The 23,078-nt window shown below is 45.3% G+C and overlaps 1 protein-coding gene across 1 annotated transcript in view; it reads right to left on the reverse strand.

The window, feature by feature from the left end:
* ptprga (protein tyrosine phosphatase receptor type Ga) overlaps nucleotides 1-23,078 on the reverse strand; it is a 213,721-nt gene that overhangs the window by 160,815 nt on the left and 29,828 nt on the right. Inside the window, exon 2 of the mRNA XM_061219524.1 lies at nucleotides 1,989-2,090. Within this exon, the coding sequence (XP_061075508.1) occupies nucleotides 1,989-2,090 (102 nt within the window). The remainder of the gene's footprint in view (nucleotides 1-1,988; nucleotides 2,091-23,078) is intronic.

The following is a 23,078-nucleotide window of genomic DNA, read 5'->3' on the forward strand; positions in this document are numbered from 1 at the left end:
CCATATGTATTGTCCCGCATAAAAATAGCCTCATCTATGCATCTCCCTCATTGATCACAAATGAGATCAATTTCTAATAGTTCGTTTCTCTGAACCATAACTGTGTAAAGTGTAAAGTGAGTGTGTGTAAAGTCGAGAAGCGCCGTCGAACAGCGCCTTTTCCTGCAGCCGCAGGAGCTGCGGATGCGTGGATCGCCAGAGTGATGCTAAAAGTCACCTTGCCTCGGTGCCGTACCCCCGTAAAGCCCTGGTGTTGCCATGCTGAAGGTGCTGTGCCTCTCTCAGGTCCAAAATGGCAGCTCCTGGCTGCTTCTCCTCCTCCTCAGCGCAGCAGCCACCATATTTCAATATCAGGTGCGCTGTGACAGCTCCAGATGAAAGCTTTCTGAACCATCAGCACATCCTGCGGATCTGATACCCACCTGAGATCAGCCTAATCCCAAACATCTCCCTTAAGCAGACGGTGGCAACACTCGTGTGTGTTCGGTTACCGTACACATGAACACACAGACGCCCCTATATGATGCAGACGCACTGTCATGTAAGCGCGCACACAAAGACACGCACACATCCGCACACACACACACACACACATACACACATGCACTCGTGATACACAAATAGGCATGCATCCGCAAGCACAGACACTCACACTGGATCGATATGCATTCACACTCCCACAATCAAATAATGGAAACGGGTAAAGATTTCTGCCAATTTTTGTCAAAACAAAACAGTCGAAACAGATGGCAGATCTGAATGTGTAAGTCCTTGGGATTGTTGAACAGGTAATCACTGTATCACTGTGGATTTTCAGGGTTCGCATTACAATGACGGTATCAACGAGACAAATGAGCAAAGCATTCAACACGAAGAACACTTGTCACAGTGCTTCAATGATACAAGACTCAACCTATTGTCTTCTTCCAAGTGATTACATAATTAATCAGAACCTCGCCGTGTCGATTTAAAATAAGTGCATTGATATTTTAAAAAAACTAAATGATTATCACCTAGAAATGCTTTGGGTTTTCTGTGTCTCCTCTCTGACTTGTACACATACAAGTCTTACAAAAGAGGGATAAAAGCCAGGCATTCCATCACAAGACTGTGACACCAATACTTTCAAAATGGTCCCCTTCTACAGCACAGTCATGGGCTAATGGCTTTAAATGCTGCATGTTGCACGCATTGAGCAGACAAGCGTAAGAGAAATATTTAAATAAATAAAATAAAGATCATTTAGTGCCCAGGGCTTGGTTGCACAGTAAAAGATTAATGCTCTTCTTCAGCTAATATCGCTTGGAGGGACAACACAAGTCACTTTTTCTCTGCAGAAACATTCATAAAATAAAAAAATAAAATAATTGAGTCTCCATGGCTACAGCTCAGTGGAGCATGGGGTGGTTGGGGGCGGGCTAGGGTACTGGAAAATGGGACCCTGCTTTCAATTGGTGTCGGATTTACGGTCTACTTCCCACCGGAAATGCCCACATGAACACTCATTATGTCTGATGATGAAGTCGGGGAAATTGGGATTCTAGATGCAGCACGAATTGGCCGAGTTGTGACGTGCTTGCTCATCCATGAACCGTAAGAAATGCCATACAGAAAGCCTTAAGTCAACCACTGCGACACATTTTAAACACACAGACATTCTTTGGTAACTATAAGATGGCAGCATTCATTTCCTGTGCATTAATTTTTAACGCCCTGAAATAGCCAAATATTGCTTGCTATAACTAGCTAGTCGATTGCTAGTCTACAATGTAAAGTTTAAAGGTTACTAACAAGCACCCACACATAATCTTTCTTTCAATTGTCCAACCGAGGAAGTGAGGAAGGCCAGTTGTGATGTATTCCCAACTCTGAGAAAACTAACAACCTCACAACACAAGCAGGGGGAGAAAGGGGCTGACAAACAGCATGCATTCTGGGAATTGTAGGCAGACTGGGCCCAGTGTCCTCTTCGTCAGAAGGAGACTCACCTGAGTACGCCCAGTAGGAGTCCGCAGCTCTTCGCAGTCGAGGCCCCGGCGTGGTCCCATGGTCCCCTCCTCGCGAAGATCCCGGGTGACCTCCCTTCAGAGCTGATAACACAAAAAGGCACACGGGACCGGTAAATTCTCTGTTTAAACACAGCCAAGTGCCCGTAACCAGTACCCACCACATCCCCTAATCTACTGCAGCAGCTCAGTCAATGAAGCTCTTCATTAGACCGCGTCCGGACATTAGCATGCGCTAAACCGCACCGAGCCGATGACCCAGAGCTCGTGGACCACAGGACCCATCGCCAGGCGGTTTATTTTATTACTCTGACCAATTAAAACAGCTATGAAAGGGTAAATAGATAAATTAAGGCCCCTTTCACGACGATAGTTAAAATCAGAGTCTGCGGGCACAATGGTAAACACTCTGCAGGCGAATGGGCGTTTTGGCCGTTTGAGGGTCTGAAAGGAGGCTGTAAAGGCAGGGTGAGGGGGAGCCCTGTGTGTCACACGCCATCAAGAGCTGCCCTGACTAGCGAGGCCTTTTGGACCCAATCTGCAGCTGAAGTATTAGGAAGGAGTCGATAGCGTGGGGTGTCACCATGCCAAGAGAATGCATTTTGGCAGGACCTGGGGTTACTGCCATTTCTGATTTCTCCAGCCCACGCAGAATGCCTTGGGGCCCAGGGGCAGACAGAGTAACAGGTGAGGAGGAGGAAGGAGGGGGGGCAGCAAGTGGGGGCAGGAAGGCAGCCTAGCAGGTCTGCATCACAACAAAACCACTTAACTACTAAAACAAAAATGTCAATTCAAACACAATAACATTTAGGAAGTTGCCTAGCTCAGCATTGTGGGTACAGCTGAAGCTTGATGCAAACAATGGGTAACTTTCTTCCTCCCTTTTTCAATGACAAGGTTTTTTTTTTTTTAACTTTAATTCTTTGGGACGTAAGCTTCAGCACACCCATGAATGTCAATGAAGGCGCACTCAATGGCTTTTCTATGAATTACATTATTGATTTCCAATATTCTTTGAAGAGAAAATGCAATTATGCAAACCCCCCCCCCCATACCCAGCATCCCTCAGCACGCTCCACCCTCTCTCATAGCCCTGTCAAGCTCGCCATGGTTCACAGTGACTTGCGGTTGCTTTTGGGCTCCATAGCATTAGTATGGACATCTCAGCAGAGATGACCGTCTGCCAAGAAAGCCAGGGTCAGTCCAGAGGTGCATCTTCAAAGGAACAGGCACCATTTATGGCCACATTTCCCTGATCTGGGTTCAGTGGAATATTAATTACCTGGGCAGTAATAATGGGAGGACTGGGTCCACTCCATAGCAGTGTACAATAGCTGTGCAAGAGCGCAGTCACAGTGGGGCGGGGCCCTGTTCCAGCCCAGCCAGCTCTCACTACCCCAGTGGCCAGGGCTCCGTGACGGGCGGCCCTGCTGCTTGGCAACGGTTCAGCTGGAGTAGCCATAGAGGAAGGGAGAACAGAGGCCTTTCTGTGGCCCTCTCTGGAGCCCCGGCACATTCACGCACCCTCTACACAGAGAAGCTCCTTCCGGGGAAGGCAAAAGTTCAACCAAAACGGCCTAAAAAAAGTCTCCTAGTATGGAAAAAGAAATACATTAATACCATTGTGTGAAAAATTGGCACCTCATATTTTTTAAATATCAGAAAATACATAACCGAGGAATGATTAACATATTGGCATATATTTCTTTTTCTCCAGCTAGAGAAGGACATTGCTACAGCGAGCCGGACTGAGAACGAGCAGAGGCACACCGAAGCCTCCGAACGGAGGCGGTACGCCGGGTCACGTGATCCTCCTGTCCGCTCTCCTGCAAAGTACCAGTTACATCCACTTCCAGACCCTGACAAACTCAATAAGCGTCAATAAGCCCCGCACACACACGTGCTGGTGCGCACAAACACAGCCGGCTCGCGGCTTCATTGGGATTCACTTCAGCATCTAATATGTAAAACCATTGTTTAACAGTGAAGGCAGTGCCAGCGGTGTCTGCTATGATCAAATCTGCCGTGCCGTTTTGGCTGCAGGATTCGTCCTGCAGGCCTGCTCTAAATGAATTCAGACGTAATTGATTTATATTTTCCTATTAGGGGAGAGCAGTTTTATGAGGGAGAGATTTGGAGCTGACATTTCGTCTGAACATCTCTGTGGAAACAATGCCGGAGCGGAAAGAAGAAGCCAATATTGCTGAGAGGGCTAGAGAATCCCATGAAACATTATTTTAAAGCAAACAGAAATAAGCTGCACAAGATAAGCCCCACATCAGCAAAGCACAGAGGATTTTAAGTGTGTATCTTTTATTGAATTCCTCCAAACATCTGCGGTGCTGTAATTTAAAATCACGGCGCAGAAGATCAGCGCTAAGACAGAAAACAAAACTATAAGTTAAACATTTGTAAACAGATAATAGTTTTGAATACCAAAACGGCACTGCTTGTTCCAACTATTTGAACAGATTTCATAAGCCTAAAGAAACAGAGCGCTTCGCTTGGCTATGCTGCCATTACTACAGTGCAAGGAAGAGGGGGGAAAAAAACAAAAACATCATTGTCATCCATCACCTGGAGAAACTAAAGGAACTGCTAGATCTTTCCATTCCCGTGATTAAAAAGCATAGCAGGTTTGGCCTTTCATTCACTTAATTATCAGTTTTTTTTAGGGCCCTGTTTCTCGAGAAGCTTAAATCGGCCCCAACACAACAGCGAGTGAAAACGATCTAGCAGGATGTTCGCTCAAGCTGTGCGCTCATTAGCATTCTGTCGATGGCTCCTGAACACCTTCGCCTGAAGGACGTCGGTACGCAGCTCAGTCAACACTCCCAGCCTTGACCCCCCCACCTCACGCCGCTCCGAGGAACAGCTGTTGGGCCCGACAATCTGAACCGCTCCAAATCAAAGCTACGCTCCGCTGGAGAGGGCGGGGCTAGGGACGGGAGCCAACAGCAGGAGCCAATCGGCGCCTTCAAAACAAAGAGTTAAATTAGCGGTAGTTACAGAGGCGGAGAAGAAGGTCGGAGGACGCGGTGTCACCGCTTCAGTCGTAAAGAGAACAAAATTACGTCAGTTATGTGCTGTGCATTACGTTTTATGAGCTCGCACATAAAAGTGCATTTTGCCCTCTCCTTCCTCTGTCTGCATTGATCTGTCAGACTGCACAATACAGGGCCACTCAATGGCCTGTAATACAAATTAATGAGCGGGCCACGCCTCGGTCAAGGCTGCTCGTGTTGTGCGCCTTTCCGTTCGATGCGTCTCATCCACAGATAATTCAACCGTGAGGAGTGTACTCCCTTTGCCTGCGTTATAGATGTTTTGTGTGCTCCAACTGCTCAATAAGTCCTTTTTCTTACATATTTTTTTTTAGGTCTCTCGTCTGTGGAACCTCGTCTTGCCAGGGCGAAGCTAACACAAATGTTGCTGCCACATAGTGACAATGTTAAAACGTTCACAAAACATTCGGGTAACATTGCGAGAACGTTTCGTGTTGAGCTGGGATGCGGGTTTATGGAGATGAAGGGGGCTAGCATGCTTCTCATTCACATATCACTTTCAGCGGGTCGGGCTGCTTTAGCACGATGGATGACGCATTAGGCACAGCGCCATAAAAACCTCCGTCCTCTGCCCAGTTTGAGGAGGAAGAAACAAAGAAAAATGGGAACTGTCTTTTCATATTTTTATTTTTTTATTTTTTTTAACGGGAGCCTGAAGGTCAGTGCTTCTGGAACAATCCGCAGCAGATGTCGCTTAGCGGAGTCACAGAAGCGACAAGAGACATCTGCTGGCATACAACACCTTAGGCTCGGAGTGTGCCCTGAGAGTCAGGGCCCCTATATCGGGGCACATTCCTCATGCGATGGTTCAATACCTGTGTGAGTGAATTTACCGACTCTATTCAGGTATGACAGCAAGTGCAGTCTTTCAGCAAGGCTGTGCTGTATCTGGGAGTATGGACCTGCGATTTGTGATGCCCTGTTGTCTGCCCCCAATGATTAAAATAGGCCTGCCGCATTATGAATGCAGAGATACCATAAAGGACAAGAGAGATTAGAATATTTTCATCATATTTTCTTCTCCCCAGATTGCTGGGGCATGTGTGTGTGTTTGACATTAGCGAACCACAAAGGGTGTAGCACTGAAAATGTTAGACGAAGTCGGGGCCTACACAGAGCCTGCGTGTGTGTGTGTGTGTGTGTGTGTGTGTGTGTGTGTGTGTGTGCGTGCGTGTATGCAGGTGTGTTTGTATCTGTTTGTGAGTGTGTGTGTGTGTGTGTGTGTGTGTGTGTGTATGTGTATGCAGGTGTGTTTGTATGTGTGTGTGTGTGTGTGTGCGCTCATGCAGGTGTGTTTGTGTGCGCCTGTGTGTGTGTGCGTGCACGCAGGTGTGTGTGAGTGTGATGCAGGATCTGTGGGAGGCAGACATGTATTAATATAGGACGGCTTCAGCTGCAAACGTTGCCCTGGTGACGGGCTCTCCAGCAGAAGGTGACACTGTTTGACATAATGTAATTGGAACTAATGCTGGCCACCCCTTTAGGAAGATTGGGGGAGGCCATAAAAAAGACCCCCTCCCCTGTCACTAAAACCCCCTCCGCTGGCGACGGCCATCTGCTTCAGCCTGCGAGAGAAACGGTCACTCCACCTCCTCCTCCTCCTCCCCACCTCCTCTCCCTGCACCTCCTCCCCCCGGCCGCTTCATATTTCACATCCAAACAGGAATCCGCACTGCAGGCCGGCCTCATCCGGGCTGAGTGCCTTAATCAAATCTCCTCCTGCCAGTGATTACCACCCACGGAGCTCGTTCTGGCCGTTTAAGACACCATCAGAGTGCGCGCGTTCTCAGATGTCAGCGCCGTGGATTGGGGGGGGGGGGGGGGGGGGACGTCGCGTACGCCGGGAGGGGAGGGGCCCAGCCGGGCCGGATAGGGCCCCGGCTCGCAGGAAAAGGGAGCGGGAGCGAGGGACCCGAAATAGAAGGCGACTTCCTGGTGCTCATTTGCATACAAAAGCCGGGCAGAGGCAGCTGAGAGGGCTCCCCGGGGGTTAATGCGGAGCGGGGAACAACAGTGGCGCTTACCGCCCGACCGGTCCATCAGCGTCCGCATCAGGCTCTCCGCTGACTTCATTACAGCCTTGCAGCGCGTTGGAGCGCATGCACACACACATACACACACACATACATATACATACACACACACACACACATACACACACAAACACACACAAACACACACACATAAATGCAAAGAAGACCACCAGCAAGTGCTGTCCCAATAGACCAACAGCAAAGGAAGTGATCTGTAGACCTACCCCAGTGAAATATAAAAAAAGAAAAGTCTAATAGAGAGAGGAAGGAAACTGGGAGAGATATCTGAAGCCGACAAACCACAGCGTATTCCCGTGCGTGTGATACTCGGGTGAAAGTGCACACACACACACACACACACACACACACACACACAGCCAATAAACCTTGGCTGTTCTCATTCTGTAGTCTCATTCTATAAGATGAAATCCGATGCCTTCGGCCCTCCAGCGCAGTATTGACAGAGGCTCAGAAAGATCAAATGCACCTGGATCTCAGGCCAGCACCGGAGCGTCCGTTACCCGCTCGGTCTCTGGAGCATGCGCACTACAGCCCAACAGCGCTCTAACTGCTCAGAACATCAGCCCTATAAACGGCGGGAAGAGCCCATCGCTCTTCAGACCCGCGTCGGCCCCCGCGCCTCACACCTGCGGCGGAGCCGCCGAGCGCTATGTAAACATCACCACGACAACTGCCGCAGGTCGACGGGAAGGTGCGGCTCCGCCGGTGACAAACGAAGCAGGGCCCAGCCGGGGGAGGAGCAACTCCTTTTAGCCTCCCCCTGGAGAATCGCCCGCACATTTGGGACGGCGGGCAATTGAGAATAATCACACAAACACGCAGCACCCCTATTCTGAGTTGGCCTTGCTTTCCAGTAGTTGCATCATTACATAGGGAATTAATTAGCATGTTTTGCTTGGGATCTATTCGGCCTATTCCTGGTCTCAACAATTGAAGGCTCGTACAGAGACTCGTTTACTGCGATCCATTGTACATCTATCGAGCTCTGATGTTCGACGTTTCCAATGGGCTCGAATAACAAACGCTGAAATATTAACCGCCATTATGCTCAAATTAGCTGTACTGCAGTTTCTAACTGGCAGTGTTAAAAATGTATGAACATATATAATCAACATAGCTGATTAGAATCGGCAGTGTTAAACATATATGGAATGTCTATACCATCGGCATTAAGCTGAACAGCTCAAACTCACAGTGAAGCTAAAAAGAACTTGACCTAAAATACACAGCTTTCTCAGGGAAATAACGCCTCTCCTCTCCTGAGCTTCTCCGTGTCAGTCTCTATTAAATATCCTCATTTTACTCCACTCTCCAGCATCTGCAACACTTTTTTGTCTTTTTTTTTTGCATGGCAAAAGAAGGTCAAATATTTTAAAATACCAGGCAGGAAATTGGAGCATGCAAGAAATTCCTCACTTCCCTTCAAACGGTATATTTATTATTTCCTTGGCAGACGTCCTTACGCTGGGCAAATCAGACAGCTTAACATTTTTGTATACAACATACATACAGAAGCGGCTCACAGTATACAACCGCAGTGTTTCACACGGGACTTGGGCCAGCGAGCTTGTGCTTATACGCCCAGTTCCTGCTCACCATCCCACCCCCGTCCCTCCGTTTCCCCAGTGTAGCTGCCGTCCTGTAACCTCCATTTCCACTGCGGAACTGCACTACTCTATGTCCATATTCCCCAACTATTACAGAGATTGACGTCAAATAAAATAAATAAATCAAAACTTCGGCTGTCCGTTTTGCGAAAAGCCATTCTCGTTTGCGTCTTTCTTGGCTGCGACGTCGATGACAGGGATTTCAGCCTCACAAAGAGGACCGCCCGGGCCGGGGAGAGTGAAATCCGAGCGTTTCATATCCTCTGACAAGATGAAGACACCTGAATGAGAACAGGCTGGAGGGAGGCGGGGCTGTTTGGGCGAGTGCAGGGCTGCAGCAGCCAGACAGCGGGCGGGAGCGGTGCCAGGGCCAGGGGCCTCCGGTCGGTAATTGCGCGGTGTCTGGACGCAGGTCGGTGCTGGACGCGGTGCGTCTGCACCATGCCCGGGCCACGGAGCGCGCCCGCCCGGCACATCTGAAACGCCGTCCAATATAAACAACAAACCCGGCCCTGCTGCCAACGGCTAATGACAAGGGCCCAGTGTGCAGTGGCAGGTGTCCATCTGCCCACAGTGGAGGCTTTTAACAAAGCAAAATGTTTCCAGAGACCTGGTGTGCGATTGGCTACCGACAGGATCCCAATTCCACCTTTGAAAAAATCCCCCCCCCCGTGCCCCGCCCACTCTTCGATTTATTTATTTATTTTTGTACGTGCAATTAAAATCCCCGACATTGTTTGAAACCTTTGATTCCTCTCCTCGTAACGGATGGCTGTTCTGCCAGACGGCCTCGGAGAGATCCATCAGCGTGGAGGGGAGGAGAGAGCCGGGCGGATGACTGGGCCGCATTCATTCATCAGAATGCACGCGTTCCCTCAAACACAGAGCGGCGCTTATTTAGTGCGCGCGGGCCGGCCTCGCGATCGCTCAGCGTGTCAGCTCTAAATATAACTTTCCCGTAAATCTCCGCTCCCTCGCAGAGAAACGGCTGAAGCTCGCCCTCTCCTCCGCCGACACTCTCGGTCACGTGACCGTCTTTTTCTCCCACGGAGATGTGGTCACGGGCGACGTCCCATGCACCTCGGTGCACAGCGTGGAGATGGAGTGAGCACTGAAGCTACAGGACACATTCATGAGAACAGCATAGTTCCCATTCATGTGCCACGCCAACGCTGCACTGTATGACAGTGAGTATCTGCTTTTTAAAGCAACTGTTCAATTGCTGTATTATTGCTCCTGAATCAGCTCACAAAGTGGGTTTGAGGTGGTACAACTAGCGTGTTTCGTTGAAGTGTGTGAAACTTCAGCGTTGTCTTGGCTGTATGCTTCTGGTTATTGTCATGCTGAAGGGTAAACACGCGCCCCAGTCTGAGGTTGCATGCACTCTGGAGCTGGTTTTCTTCAATTACCTCTCTGCATTTGGCTGAATTCATCCTTCCCTCAATTTTGACCAGTCTCCATGTGCCTGCCACTAAGGAGCACCCCCATAGCATGATGCTGCCACCACCATGCTTACAGTAGGGATGGTATTCGCCAGGTGATGAGCAGTGCCTGGTGTTTGCCAGACATAGGAGTTCTGCCCAAAGAGTTACATTTTTGTATCATCAGACCAGATAATTTTTTTCTTCATGCTCTCAGAATCCTTTAAATGCTGTTTGGCAACTCCAAGCGGGCTGTCCTTCTTCCTCCTCGCCACTCTACCATAAAAGCCTGATAGAGTGCCGCTGAGATGGTCATCCTTCCGGCAGGTTCTCCCATTTCTGCAGAGTTGGGTTCTTGCCCGGTTTCTCAGTTTGGCCGGACAGCCAACTCCAGGAAGGCCAATTCCTGGTGGTTCTTCTTCCAACTTCTTCCATTTCACAACTATTGAGGCCACTGTGCTCCAGGGAACACTCAAAGCTTCAGAAATGGTTTTATACCTTTACCCTGATCTATGCCTCACCACAATTCTATCACGTAGGTATACAGAGACTTCCTTGAACTTCATGGCTTGGTTTTTGTCCTGCAGCATGAATTGTGGGACCTTATATACACAGGTGTGTGCCTAAACCAATCAATTCAATTTGCCACAGGTGGACAATCATGTTCTAGACACAGCTCAAATATAATTAAATAAACGGGATGCACCTGACCACAATTTGGAGTACCACAGCAAAGGGTCTGAATACTTGTGTAAAAGAGAGTTCTTAGTTTTAGATTTTTAATAAATGTAATAAACATGTTTCACTTTACACAATAAACTGCAAAAAGTGAAGGGGTCTGAATACTTTCTGAAGCCAGTGTGTATACAGTAAGTGGAAATGGAAAGTGGAGATGTTTGCTAAAATACAAATACAATTTATTTTTGTTAAAAATAACAATGTAGTCTGACTGAATTGAAAACTAAACACAGAACATGCCCTTCATATTCATCTTCATAAGAAAGACCTAAAAGCCCACTTTAAACCAAGGGTTTTTAGTCATTTTAAACTAGCTATTTATAAAGACTGGGCAGGATATTCTCTAGGGACAATTCCACCACAAGGCTATTTCAGCAGTAGTTTTGATTTATACTATAGGTAAATGGTTCCATTAAAAAAAAACTTCATCCTGTCTGCCTGCCGACTCTAAATGTATGCATTTATTGTATAACTTTACTATACATTTCCTGAGATGCATACACCTCTCATTCCTGATGACAGTATAAGGAAATGAGACGGATAGAAGGGTTTATATGGCCAATTGTGAGATGGGCATGTTTAAGAGACCGGTTCCAGGAAGCAGAGCTTGTTATTAGACCACAATGCCAGGGTCAACATCACTGCACACAAATTGAAACGGATACACCCCCTCTGACTCTTCCGCCAGAGTGGTGCCTTGTGGAGGCAGCTCCCCAGTCTCTGGAAAATTAAATCCTTTCTGATTAAATTAACCCTTCTACTGCCATCTTCATTTCACATCATTTTATAATTTTTGTTCAAGGGTGCGAAAAAAAAGGAAAAAATCTATGCATCTTTTAAAACATAGTAAAAACATTTGTTTGGATAGCGTTAGTTTGAACACAATCTATTCAAATCTATTATAGCGTGAAATAGTGCTTATTTAATTCTATGAATATAATTAAGATTCATGGCCGTGAATATGTACATACTGTATGTCCATGCAGCCTACTGTATATTCCCATCCTGAAAATATAGGACACAAATATGTACGGTAGGAATATACTATAGGAGAGGAATCTATGGAAGCATAGGTAATAGCATTTTACTTACAGGCATAATGTGGCATTGTCTTTTCATTTTTTAACTAAATAAATAGCCTATTTACCACCCTTACACCCAGCAATATGTTCAGTAGAATTATTCCTGTGCAATAGCTTAACCAAAAGACATCATCTCCTATGGGACATTGTGGCCAATGAGAGGAGGCCAATTAAGCACTGGCTTTGGTTACTTTTACAAATTCAGCAACATAATAGAGGCTACAATATTTATAGGCTACATATTTAGCAACAATACATCACATTCAACACCATGTTGGTCACGAGTACATGAGCTATTTTTGTCCATTTCACATGGAGCAGTCGGTCTTCATAGTGATACATTTCAAATGAAACTATAGTTATGTAGTGCTTATGTACCCGTTTTAATAGTAGTGCTCAGGCAACTCGTATATTATTTATATTACCCCATATCAGTTTGCTCCGCAGGCTGAAGACAAGCAGACTCTGAGCCAAAATGGGGGGGGATTTTGTTACTGTACACTTTTGTCTTTTGTTCACCACAGCACAAGTTCAGCTTCAGCAGGCACCGAGCAACTCTATTCAGCGTTAAGCGACCCCTGTTTTCTATGAGAGGTCCTCATATTGACCGTTCCCTCTCCATGGCTTAGCTGAGATCAGTAAGGAGGGCTGCGCCATGCCAAGGAAGAAAAACTGTTTGATAAAAGTTGCCAAGGCATTCACACACGCAGCAAGATTGAAAGAAGACAGATTTCACATTTAAGAAGCAAAATAAGGCAAACCATCTCATTCAGACAGGGGAAACACTGCCGTTTTCTGGAGAAATCTATACAGCCACAGCATAAGGCAAGGCCCAGGCATCAGCCAGTTGGATTAAGTATGGCAAAGAATAAATATTCCCTCAATTAAACATTTGTAAGTAAAATGCCTTGTGTTAACGGCTCAGAGCAATTTCCGATAAAGCTGCAGTGTGGTGAAGTGAATCCAACTAATAAATTAGTAGAGCTGCTGGAACATATTTTTAGCACATGATAAAACATACCTTGGAAAATGTATTTCTCAAGGGACATCCAAATCTAATTATTCCAGGGGGCAAGGGAGGGGGTAACAGGGGGTGTAGATCACATGAATGTAAAACTTGCCTATCCTGCATTCCATAAAAGATAATTTAATATCTTTTTCTTTTTTCTCTCAAGGCAATTTTGTCACCAGGGTATTTAACCTACTGTAGCTAAACAACTAAAAGCCGCCTTGCAAACCACACATGAAATACATCAGTGACACGTTGACTCAACACCACTGAGTTGAGAGTTTCATGAGTTTATAATAAAACATTGTGCTGTAATTTTAAGACGGCACACAGAAGGTGAAGTTTGGTCCAATGTGAATAGATGTAGTGGGGGGAGGGACCTCATAAAATAATATTATCCCCATACTTGGGTTACAACATGATACGATTCACATTGTTTGCGTTTTTGCAATACAGTAAGTATTGCAATTCAATACTGCAACATATCAGTATTTTTAATGAATTTCTTTCTCATTTGACTGCAGTAAAAATATGCCTACGGAGAAAGCCCCATCACACCCCATAATAAAACACAGGCATCAATTAATTTTGCTGAAAACTTTTACTTGCGCAATTGAACACAATGAACACACAGCAGCCTGTAAGAAAATAAAACACTCAAAACACTGGGTCCCTTCAGCAGCTGAAATAAACTACAATAAATAAACGATTATTACATTTATGGAGAAAAACTAAAAAAACAAGGAAAATGGTGATGCTAATCCAAGTGCAGCACAGCAATGTCAGCAGTTCTAGACGAGCAGCAGTGGTTAGATATCTGCAGACGCAACATGTCACAGCCCTTGTTTTACACTGAATATCTTTGGTACATCAACACTGAGCTAGCCAAGCAGTTTGGTGTAAATATGTGCCATGTTTATTCAATTTAGCAAGTGTCACATTCACGCTCAATTGAATGAAGACCATTCCGCTATGACTTTTGCTACGACAGTATAGCTGCAGTTTTCAAATGGGGTAGAAGGCCAGTTATCCATGGTAGAAATCATACTGTGGGGCCATTTTGTTCCAAGATCAAATTGAATTTTCATACTACGGGAAGTTACACGAGTGACAGCAAACCTAGCATAACGCTGGGTTGCTACTTGCCCTGAACAAGAGGGACTAGAAAGAGTGTCTGGTTACTAGGTAGTATTGACAGTTTGGGCTACTGGAGTCAAGAAGTAACATTTCCATGTTCATTATGGGATAGCAGTGGTTGCTTTCCAGATATTAGTCTGACTCGTGTGTATTGCCAGGAAAACGGCACCGCTCGATACAATACTAATAAAAATAAATGAATGATCACGTTTCCCCCACCTCCCCGAACTACCATCTGCAACTTTTCTTCACCTCCACACTGTGAATTAAAAGCATAATATAAAAATAACATTCATTATAAAAGTGTGTATATTTAGATTAAATATTGATACTTGGCGCCATTGTATCGATGCTGTATTGCAGAGGAAAGTATCGCAATACTATGCTGTATTGATTTTCCCCCACCCCTAATGGAGAGAATGTCACACACAGACAGACAGAGACACATGTTCCCCAATGCAGGATTTCACACAATGCAAACAGGCAGAACACAGGCTAATTCTACACACAGACAGACGTGTCCGACTGTAGGGGGCAGATAACATGGTTGCGAAAGGGGAATCGGCCCACTCTAATCAGAGCACGGAGTCAAAGTGCCGGCTGTTTACAACAGGGGCTCATCTCTCATCCCCTGGAGAGGGTGGAGATCAGAGGGGCTCCTCTGACCCGAATTATCAGAGAGCAGGGGAGCCACACACAGGGTCGGCTGGAGCATGTCCCCTGACAGCGGTGTTCAAACACCTGGAGTCCCCTGCATCGCCCTTCTCAGTCCAGATCCCGGCATCAAGCGCTTACACCCATTCCTCGCACCCCACCCGTAACACGCCCGACACCACGCCGCACTCCCATTGGACAGCCGGGGCAAGGACGCGGCCGAGGCCACGCGGTCGAGGTGGGCAGCGGACAGCAGAGGACGAGGGAGCGGTTGAACCGTAACCGTGGCCACTCCTTCAGACCGGTAGTTATCGACCTTGGTCTCTCCTTTTCTCACTCCCTCTCTTTCTCTCTCCCTCTCTCTCTCTGCGTACCCACACCCTTCCCTTTCAGCTTATGTGTGTGTTTATGCAGATTGATGTCTGACTCACTGCCTCCTGAATTTTCACTTCATCCCTGTGATGTGCGAGGGCCCGGCCGATAACAACCGCCAAGAGGAAGTACTGAGAGGGAGATGCCTCAAGATACAAAAGATTCAAAGCATATTTTAAAGAAGCATACACACCAAATCATGTGACATATATGGACTGCCGTACTTTAGAAGTGGCACCTATTTATTTATTTTTTAGATATCATCTATCCATCATCTTTCTCTATCCCTCTCTCTCTGACATCTCATTTCAATTTAAACAGATTGACAGGGAGCCGTATTTTATTCCAGGGTATACAATCATCCTTGAGAAAGCTATTAGAGGGGAGATAAAAAGAAATGATGAATTTACTGTACCTGATGGAGAGTAGTTTGCCCCCTATTCTGCTCACATCTCCAATGACTGAACATGTACATGATGATATATTCCTCATATGACAGTCTAATAGTGCATTCCAATAAACCTACACACAATCGACACACTTACCGTGACCTCTATTTATAGACCTAGGGTATTGCTTTATAATGCGGCCGCCGGAATTTGAAAGTAAAATTCTATACGAGATCAATAGGCTGTTTATAAATTACTTTGATTTAAATTGTACGTTTAACCTTGGATAATAAAACAAAAACATTACAACAAGATCAATACAAACATCTAATATACAAATATTAGCCTGCACGCTCATATTTTATATTACTTGTTTCCTTTTTTCCCTAGTGGGATTCACCAAAAAAAAAAAAAAAAAAAACCTACATAAAAAACACTTTCTTTCCCGTTTCATGACACCGTTGCGCCTGCGACACAATTAGCTCAGAAAACGATCCCCGGCCAGTCATTTTATAAAAAATATAAAGAACTGCAAATTCTCTTCTACAGGAGAACAGATCCTGAACACGCAGAACCTTTTAAATCATGCCAGGTTACAATAAAAAGGCTGCAGACCTTTGAAATGACTTTGGATGCACACAAACTACACCTCACAAAGACGACAGGACATTCAATCTCTGCCCTGCCTCTTCCCCCGCCAGGCCCTACATGCAAAGGCCGCTTCCCAAACCAGCTGCCACCTGGGGGCTGCCCTTCACACCCGAGAGAGCTACGCAACCTCCCCTTCACAGGTAAACCACCAGGGAAGAAAGGTTAGAAACCGGTGTGGGAATACCCAACAGTTCCTCTGCATAACCACGAAAGCAGCAACTTTATCGGAAAAAGAACACGGCCAATGTTGTGGGGCGCAGTGAAGAAAGGGCCAGTGCCAAACCACCTTCCTGTGCTTCCGTTCCGTTCGCCTGCCGAGAGCAGATAAACAGGGGGAGGCTGCACCTTCCCGGAGCGTGACTGATGCAAGGCTTGCCTTTTTGCGAATCAGATCGTTGATGAAGGCCGAAGGCCTCGACTCTACTCCCACCGGGGTCTTCCAGCACCCTATCGGCGCAGCATTTTCAATGCGTGCGGCGCTGTGACAAAAGCACGCTGAGGAACGCCCAAGTAACCAGTGTGGCAATTCCGGGGTGTCATTATCGTGCACCAGACGGCCTCTCTGTGAAGTCATTCAGCGCAGTGCTTGCTTTCAGCAGCAGGGAGAAGGCAGACCACTGTGAACCCCGAAGGACTCGATAGGAAGAAACCTGGGTCAGAAAAGTCACCGACCTTACTCTGCTCCTCCCCCAGTGGAAAAAAGAAAAGAAAAAGCAAAAAAAAAAAAAAAGAAAAAAGTTGTTCTGAAGCGAGGGTTATTTCTCGGTCAGCCGAATTGCAAAGCAGCAGTTCAAGGTCAAGTTACATTCAGAATGAGGAACAACTAGCCTCAACGTCATGGGCAATGAGGACTGGCGTGCCAGCTTAGAGAGAGCCAAGGCGGGGTCAGAGGTTAAAAAAAGCAAATCGGCACACAGGACCTCCGCAATGTTAGAGAGCCTTTGTTTAGACTCCAGACATCGATGTTGGAGGATCAATGCAGATTTTCAGCGTATTGCACAGGTAAAGTGATACTTTGATTAATAAATGGCTGTTAGAACGGGCGAGAGGAGCACCTTCCCGGGCCCTGTCTGCCCGTAAGTATCAGCAGAGAACAGCAGAGTGGAAATTACTTCCTGGGAGGGGGGGGGGGGCATCGCTCTAGGTCCCACAGATTCTCTATTATGTAAGCAAACAAGCAAGGGCATATTTTAAAGGCATGAGTCATCACAAGCCGGACGCACAGTACTCCAGGAAAATAAAAATATACACATACGTTTGTCCAAAAAAGATTCCACATCTGGTCAACATGTGTCCAGTGAAGGAGAACCATACTGAGGGAAAATGTCCCAGTTGCCATAGCTTGCCATAGCAGCCGTGACAAAGGGCTGGGCATGGACACACGTTGAGATTTAAATGACTGTGTTTTGTCTCTCCCTGTCACAAGACGTGTAAAAACAGTACGGTGCCATTTCCCCGGCACGCTAATCACTGACGCACCGCACCAGGATCGCAGAGCAGCAAAACATGACCCGTTTTACGCATTACAAAGAGCTACAGTACGTTTCAACACCTCAAAAGAGCCCGAACACCAGACACTGTGAACCGCAGCTAAGAGAGGGCAAAGGATTTAAGAAGAGCAGCTGGGATGCGGAGCAGGAATCCAAAATGCCTGAGCTGCCTGGATAATTTAGATTTTTTTTTGAGCATTTAACCATTCTCTTTACTCTGTGTGACATGCACACATGGCAATTTACAGAGCCGGGGACTGCAATCAAATTCAGGGAGTGCGCAGACACCAGAGAGCCAGCAAGGTCCACGGTACATCAGCGCTCGGAATTGAATTCATTCCACACAGTTTTGAATGTACCGCAACAGAAAACAAACAGTTGGTCATATCTCTGCTGAACCAGACTGCCGACCCCATAGACAATAGGCTCTATCCATCAAAGAGCTGCAGACACAGCTTGCAGATAACAGGCTAATCGAAAACAGTTAAAGAAATGGTTGCGATTCACACCACAATAGTAGCATGGGGGACTGCAATGTTTCCTACCTGGGTTGCTGTATGCACACCAGGGTTCTCCCTGGCATTGCAGAGGGCTTAGGTGCCGTGGCACTGGGAAAACGGGGGCGGGGGGTATTTAAAAAAATAAAAATAATGTATGTCACTTGATAAAAAACTGCATTTTTAAATAATTTTGGACCAGTTTGGTCATTCCATCAGACTTTAACAATATGATTTATTTAAATGAATTGTATGTAGCCTATAATATGAACAAAACCTATTAGCAGATGTCGCAGCCAATTTCTTTTCTTTTGAGCATCTGACCGTCCTGTGTTTGTTGGAGTAAACCATCTGACCAGCTTTGTGTTAACTAAATTGCCAAATTGATAAATTGTAAAAACAGTGCTGAGGTCTGCATAAGCGGATCGATTTATCCTCTAGGCTGGACCTCTGTACTGTCACTCTCTGGCTGTAAACGGTGGTTAAAGAATTTTGAGTGGCAGTGATGACATCCATTTTTCAACTGGTGCTGAGGGTTACACGTTTGAACCCGAAAATACGGATCAGGAGCTTATAGAGATTGAGAGGGCATGGGCAGAAAGAGAGCGAGCGCAACTTGCTGAAGCTGTATCAGCTGGGAGTGATTTGACGGAAAGGGTAAACGAAAACTGGTGGTGCACCTGTCAGGCAACCCTGAGAAGAGCATTCAGCAAAAGTAGCCAAGCAACATATCTTTGGTATAGGCAAGTGGTCCAAAACCAACTAAAAATACCGTTTTTTTGGCTATATTGGCACATTTCCATTACAGGACATGTATTTTTACAAGCATACGACAACATGTTTATTTGGGTTTGGTTTATTGAAAAAACCAAAATAGCTGGCAGGTGGTGTTTAGCCCCCATTAAATCAATGTTATTTGGTTGGTTTTTGGCTAACTAGGACAACGGCTAATGGAGAGTGAGCTACGCTAACTCGATGAGTGAGCTACGCTAACTCAATGTAAGAGTGCTTTGAGCCCGATGCCTTAAGCTTTGAAAAGAAACCATTGATGTCGTCCCAGTAGTCGCCAAGCTAAACTCTCCAAGTGCAGAGACAGCTGTCCAGATAGTCATCATTTACACGTGACGTTAACTAGTAGGCTAGTTGATTTTCGAAAAACGGTACTCCAGCTCATCTAAATTTTATTTACAAATGCAATAATGTAGCACAGGGCGCGATATAGAATTGCTGCTTTAAGGACACAAAGTTGCCACGACTGGCACTTCGCCTGGTAACGAAACAGATACCCTGTTGCAAGCCGTCTACAGCCCCTTGGAGGCTGCGACAGAGTGTCAGACACTGTAGCTGATAAAGGCAAATGTTTTTATAAGGTAGATTATTTTTAGCTTGAGAGCCGCATATTAAAAACGTTTTTTTCGTTCATTCGGCTCGGGCGCTGAAAGAAAACCGAAACAATTAAGCTCAGGTGCGCCGGCAGGGAAAGCCCTGCACACATCTTGGTGTTACATTTTAAAAGACCTCACTAAACGAGCTGCCACCAAATCACAGAGAAAAAAGAAATAAAATAGGAACATGAGAGGTGTTGAACCCACCCCGACAGCTCCAGCTGTTCCTTCCCTCAGCAGACAACAGGGTAAACTAAAGTGCCAAAAAGACCAGCACAACCCAGCCAGCAGCCTGACCCCATCTGCCATATCCACTATATCCACTGTGTTACATCTGAATGGAACCATACATACATTTCTGGATGCCACTCCACTTGCTTTCAGAAAAATCATAGGCCTGCTTTTGGTTTTATGAAAACATTTAATTCACCATTTAATATTTAATATCCTGGTAGCGTAGCAGTGACCGGGAGATCAGTGGCAGTGTGGACAGCTGTTAAGAAACAGGGCATTCAAGTTAAAATTCCAGGTGGGAAACTGCTATTGTACCCTGGAGCAAGAATTGTACCCAAGCAGTAAATATCTACCCATATAAATATGTAATCTGTGGAAGTCACTCTGAAACAGCCTGTCTGAAGCAAATGAAAAATGGAACTTTCATGTAAAAGAGGAACGAAATGCAAGCAAGCTTTCACTCTGTAACTTTTTATATTCAGTATGAGAGCTGATAGCTCTTCTTTTTTGACTTTTTATGTTTATATAGCAAAGCTGTCTTGAAAATAATTGACAGCAGGGTATTCCAAAATCGAGCACTTGTATTGCTAAATAGGAAAAAAAAACAAAAAAAACTTGCGATTCTTCTCCTAAAAAGATCCTTTCACTTTCCTTCTGCAAGAGCCGGCTGAGAGAAAAGCAGACTGAAGGCAGATAATGTCCCCCCTGGCAGCTCGCCCGGCTTCTCCATCACACCTGTAACTGAAGATACAGCTGCACAGGTTCCTCAGGCCTATTCATTTGCTGACAGAAAAGATTTTAAACTGGCAGGATCCTGTACGAGGGAACCTGAGTGTCACTGTCCTAGGCCTTGTCGCCGCAGTAAGACTTTGCTCTGTGCTCTTCTCACCTTGCTGCTGGGAGATCGGCATGTTCTCCTCCCTGTCCATATCAAGTGAATAAGGGATGCACTACCTCTACTCCCATTTCTTTTTTACTACCTTTCTTAAGGCCTTCTCCAGTCTCAATTTGCTTTCCAGATTTGTGTGTGTGTGTGTGTGTGTGAGTGGAAAAGGGGGGGGGGGGGGGGGGGTGTCAGTCATGTAATAATGGAAAATGTTGAAGGGTAAGCCCATTCACACAAAAAGAGCTTTTTCAAAAATAAATGATATAAGAATTGTCGGTCTCCCACAAAAGGGGTTTCATTGATAAATGTGGGAACAGCTCCTTTTTTTTATTTTCTATGTTTATAGAGCAAAACTGTCTTGAAAATAATTCACAGCAAGGTATTCCAAAATTGAGCACTTGTTAATAAAATAATAATAATAATAATAATTTACAAAATAATAATAATAATTGTGATTCTTCCCCTCCTTCTCCTTTCACTTTCCTTCAGCAATAATTTTCTATTTCAGCATCGAGGAGGAGCATCATCTGGCAGAGGGGTTTCACTGACGCTGGTACACAATCCTTTGTTATGAATAGCCAATCAGAACACAGCCTAACTAATGCAGAGCTACACAGCAGTGGAGCAGATTGTGGGCATCAATTACCATTACGAATTGCCTCAAAAATCAATTTGATTAATTGGGCAAGCGACTAAAAATTAAGCAGATGTGAACAAAAAAAAGATCCACAGATAGGGGTAGAAAGCAGTTTGATGCCTACATCCTGATACGCTTCTCACATTTTGCCCATCCAACTTTCTTTGATTCAAGAATAATTGGACTCCCATGAAATAGCAGAACTCCCAGAGGAACTAGTAATTACCAATAAGAAATATCAATCAAACGGAAACAAGAGAATCAAGGAAACGGAACCCATCATATTGCATATTGACAGTTTAGTGACTATGTGTGCTCAAACATAGAGGTCAAAATCATTCTTTAACTTTGTTCACTAATCAAACATTCACAGCATTTTATGCTAATTAAGAGACCCCACAGGGCAATGTCCTGCACATTTGTGTGTTAAACAATTGCGATTCTTAGTCAGTGCAGACACAGGAACTGTAGAACATATTAAAATCATATTGCAAAATACAAATGACTTAATCTTGTTTTTCATTCATTCTGAAAATAAGTTGACAGGACACAGCAGAACTTTCACAGCACACTTTCATACGGACAGGACTCACTTTCTTGACCATACTAATGGATATAAATGCAATGCTACTCTCACATACAGTACAGTAGCCGGTGAAATCAAACCTACTCTGTGTGTGTGTGTGTGTGTGTGTGTGTGCGTGTGTTTTGTAAGATTTGCAATTATAAAAAGTGATGGTAATTAAGTTCCAGGTGGGGAGGACCAACATCAGGTGTTGATGCATAAATGGACAGGTCTGTGACAGTGGACATTTTTTAAATAGAAGCTGAATTATTTATTAGATTTTAAACCTAGCTTTTAATTACCATCACTTTTTATGTTTCAATCATTGTCTTTTTTATTATCTTATTCCCACCTTGTTATTCCTTTAATATTGTTTATTTTCTTGCTTTTGAGCTGCATGTTTGTATAAAAGGTGCTAAACGGAAAAAGAAGGAAAAAAAAAAGAAAAAAGAGCATTAAGATTTATGGAATCTAATTTGCAATTTTAAAATGTTGGGTATGCATTAAGTATCATTTCAAATGTGCTACTCCATATAACCTCTAGAAACCTAGGAAGAATGTTGTATTACGCATGCTTTACAGCCGTACAACAGGGTTAATTACAAGTTGAGGTTATTAATAACATAATAATTATACCCAGTACTCAACATGGCTATAGGAAAAAGAAATGTCAAAAAGGGTTTGCAGAAAACGGAGCCATGCAGTATGTCAGTTCAGGTGGCTCTCAAACGAGGGTCACTGACAGGATGACACTGACAGGAAGAAAGGATGTCGGGAGGTTAGAAGTGCAGGGAGAAGTGGCAGATGGTGAAAGGAAGTAAGAACACACTTCTTCCTGCCAACAACTGGGCTGCAGCGGTGAGAGGGCTCTGCCTACAAACAGGAAGCACCAGACCAGCCAAGTGTAGCCGGAAGCTACTGGGAGGGAGGGCCAACACCTGTGCTGCCGTGGACAGAACCCTGGACAAGATGGAGGTCTGCAGGGTTGAGGAACAGCTAGAGGAGCAGCTACCATCCCTACCATCAGCACTGCGAAAGAACATCAAAGTGCACATCAGAATGTAGCCAAGCGATTGCAGTTCGATAAATGTTCATGCCAAAAAGACCTCTACGAGGTATTTATGAGGTCATTCAGGAGGCAAAGCAGCTGTTGAATTTCTTGCTTTTAAAGAGAGTCACTCAGAGGTTCAACCAGAGAG

The sequence above is a fragment of the Conger conger genome, chromosome 14, assembly GCF_963514075.1.
Source record: "Conger conger chromosome 14, fConCon1.1, whole genome shotgun sequence".
Taxonomy (NCBI): Eukaryota; Metazoa; Chordata; class Actinopteri; order Anguilliformes; family Congridae; genus Conger; species Conger conger.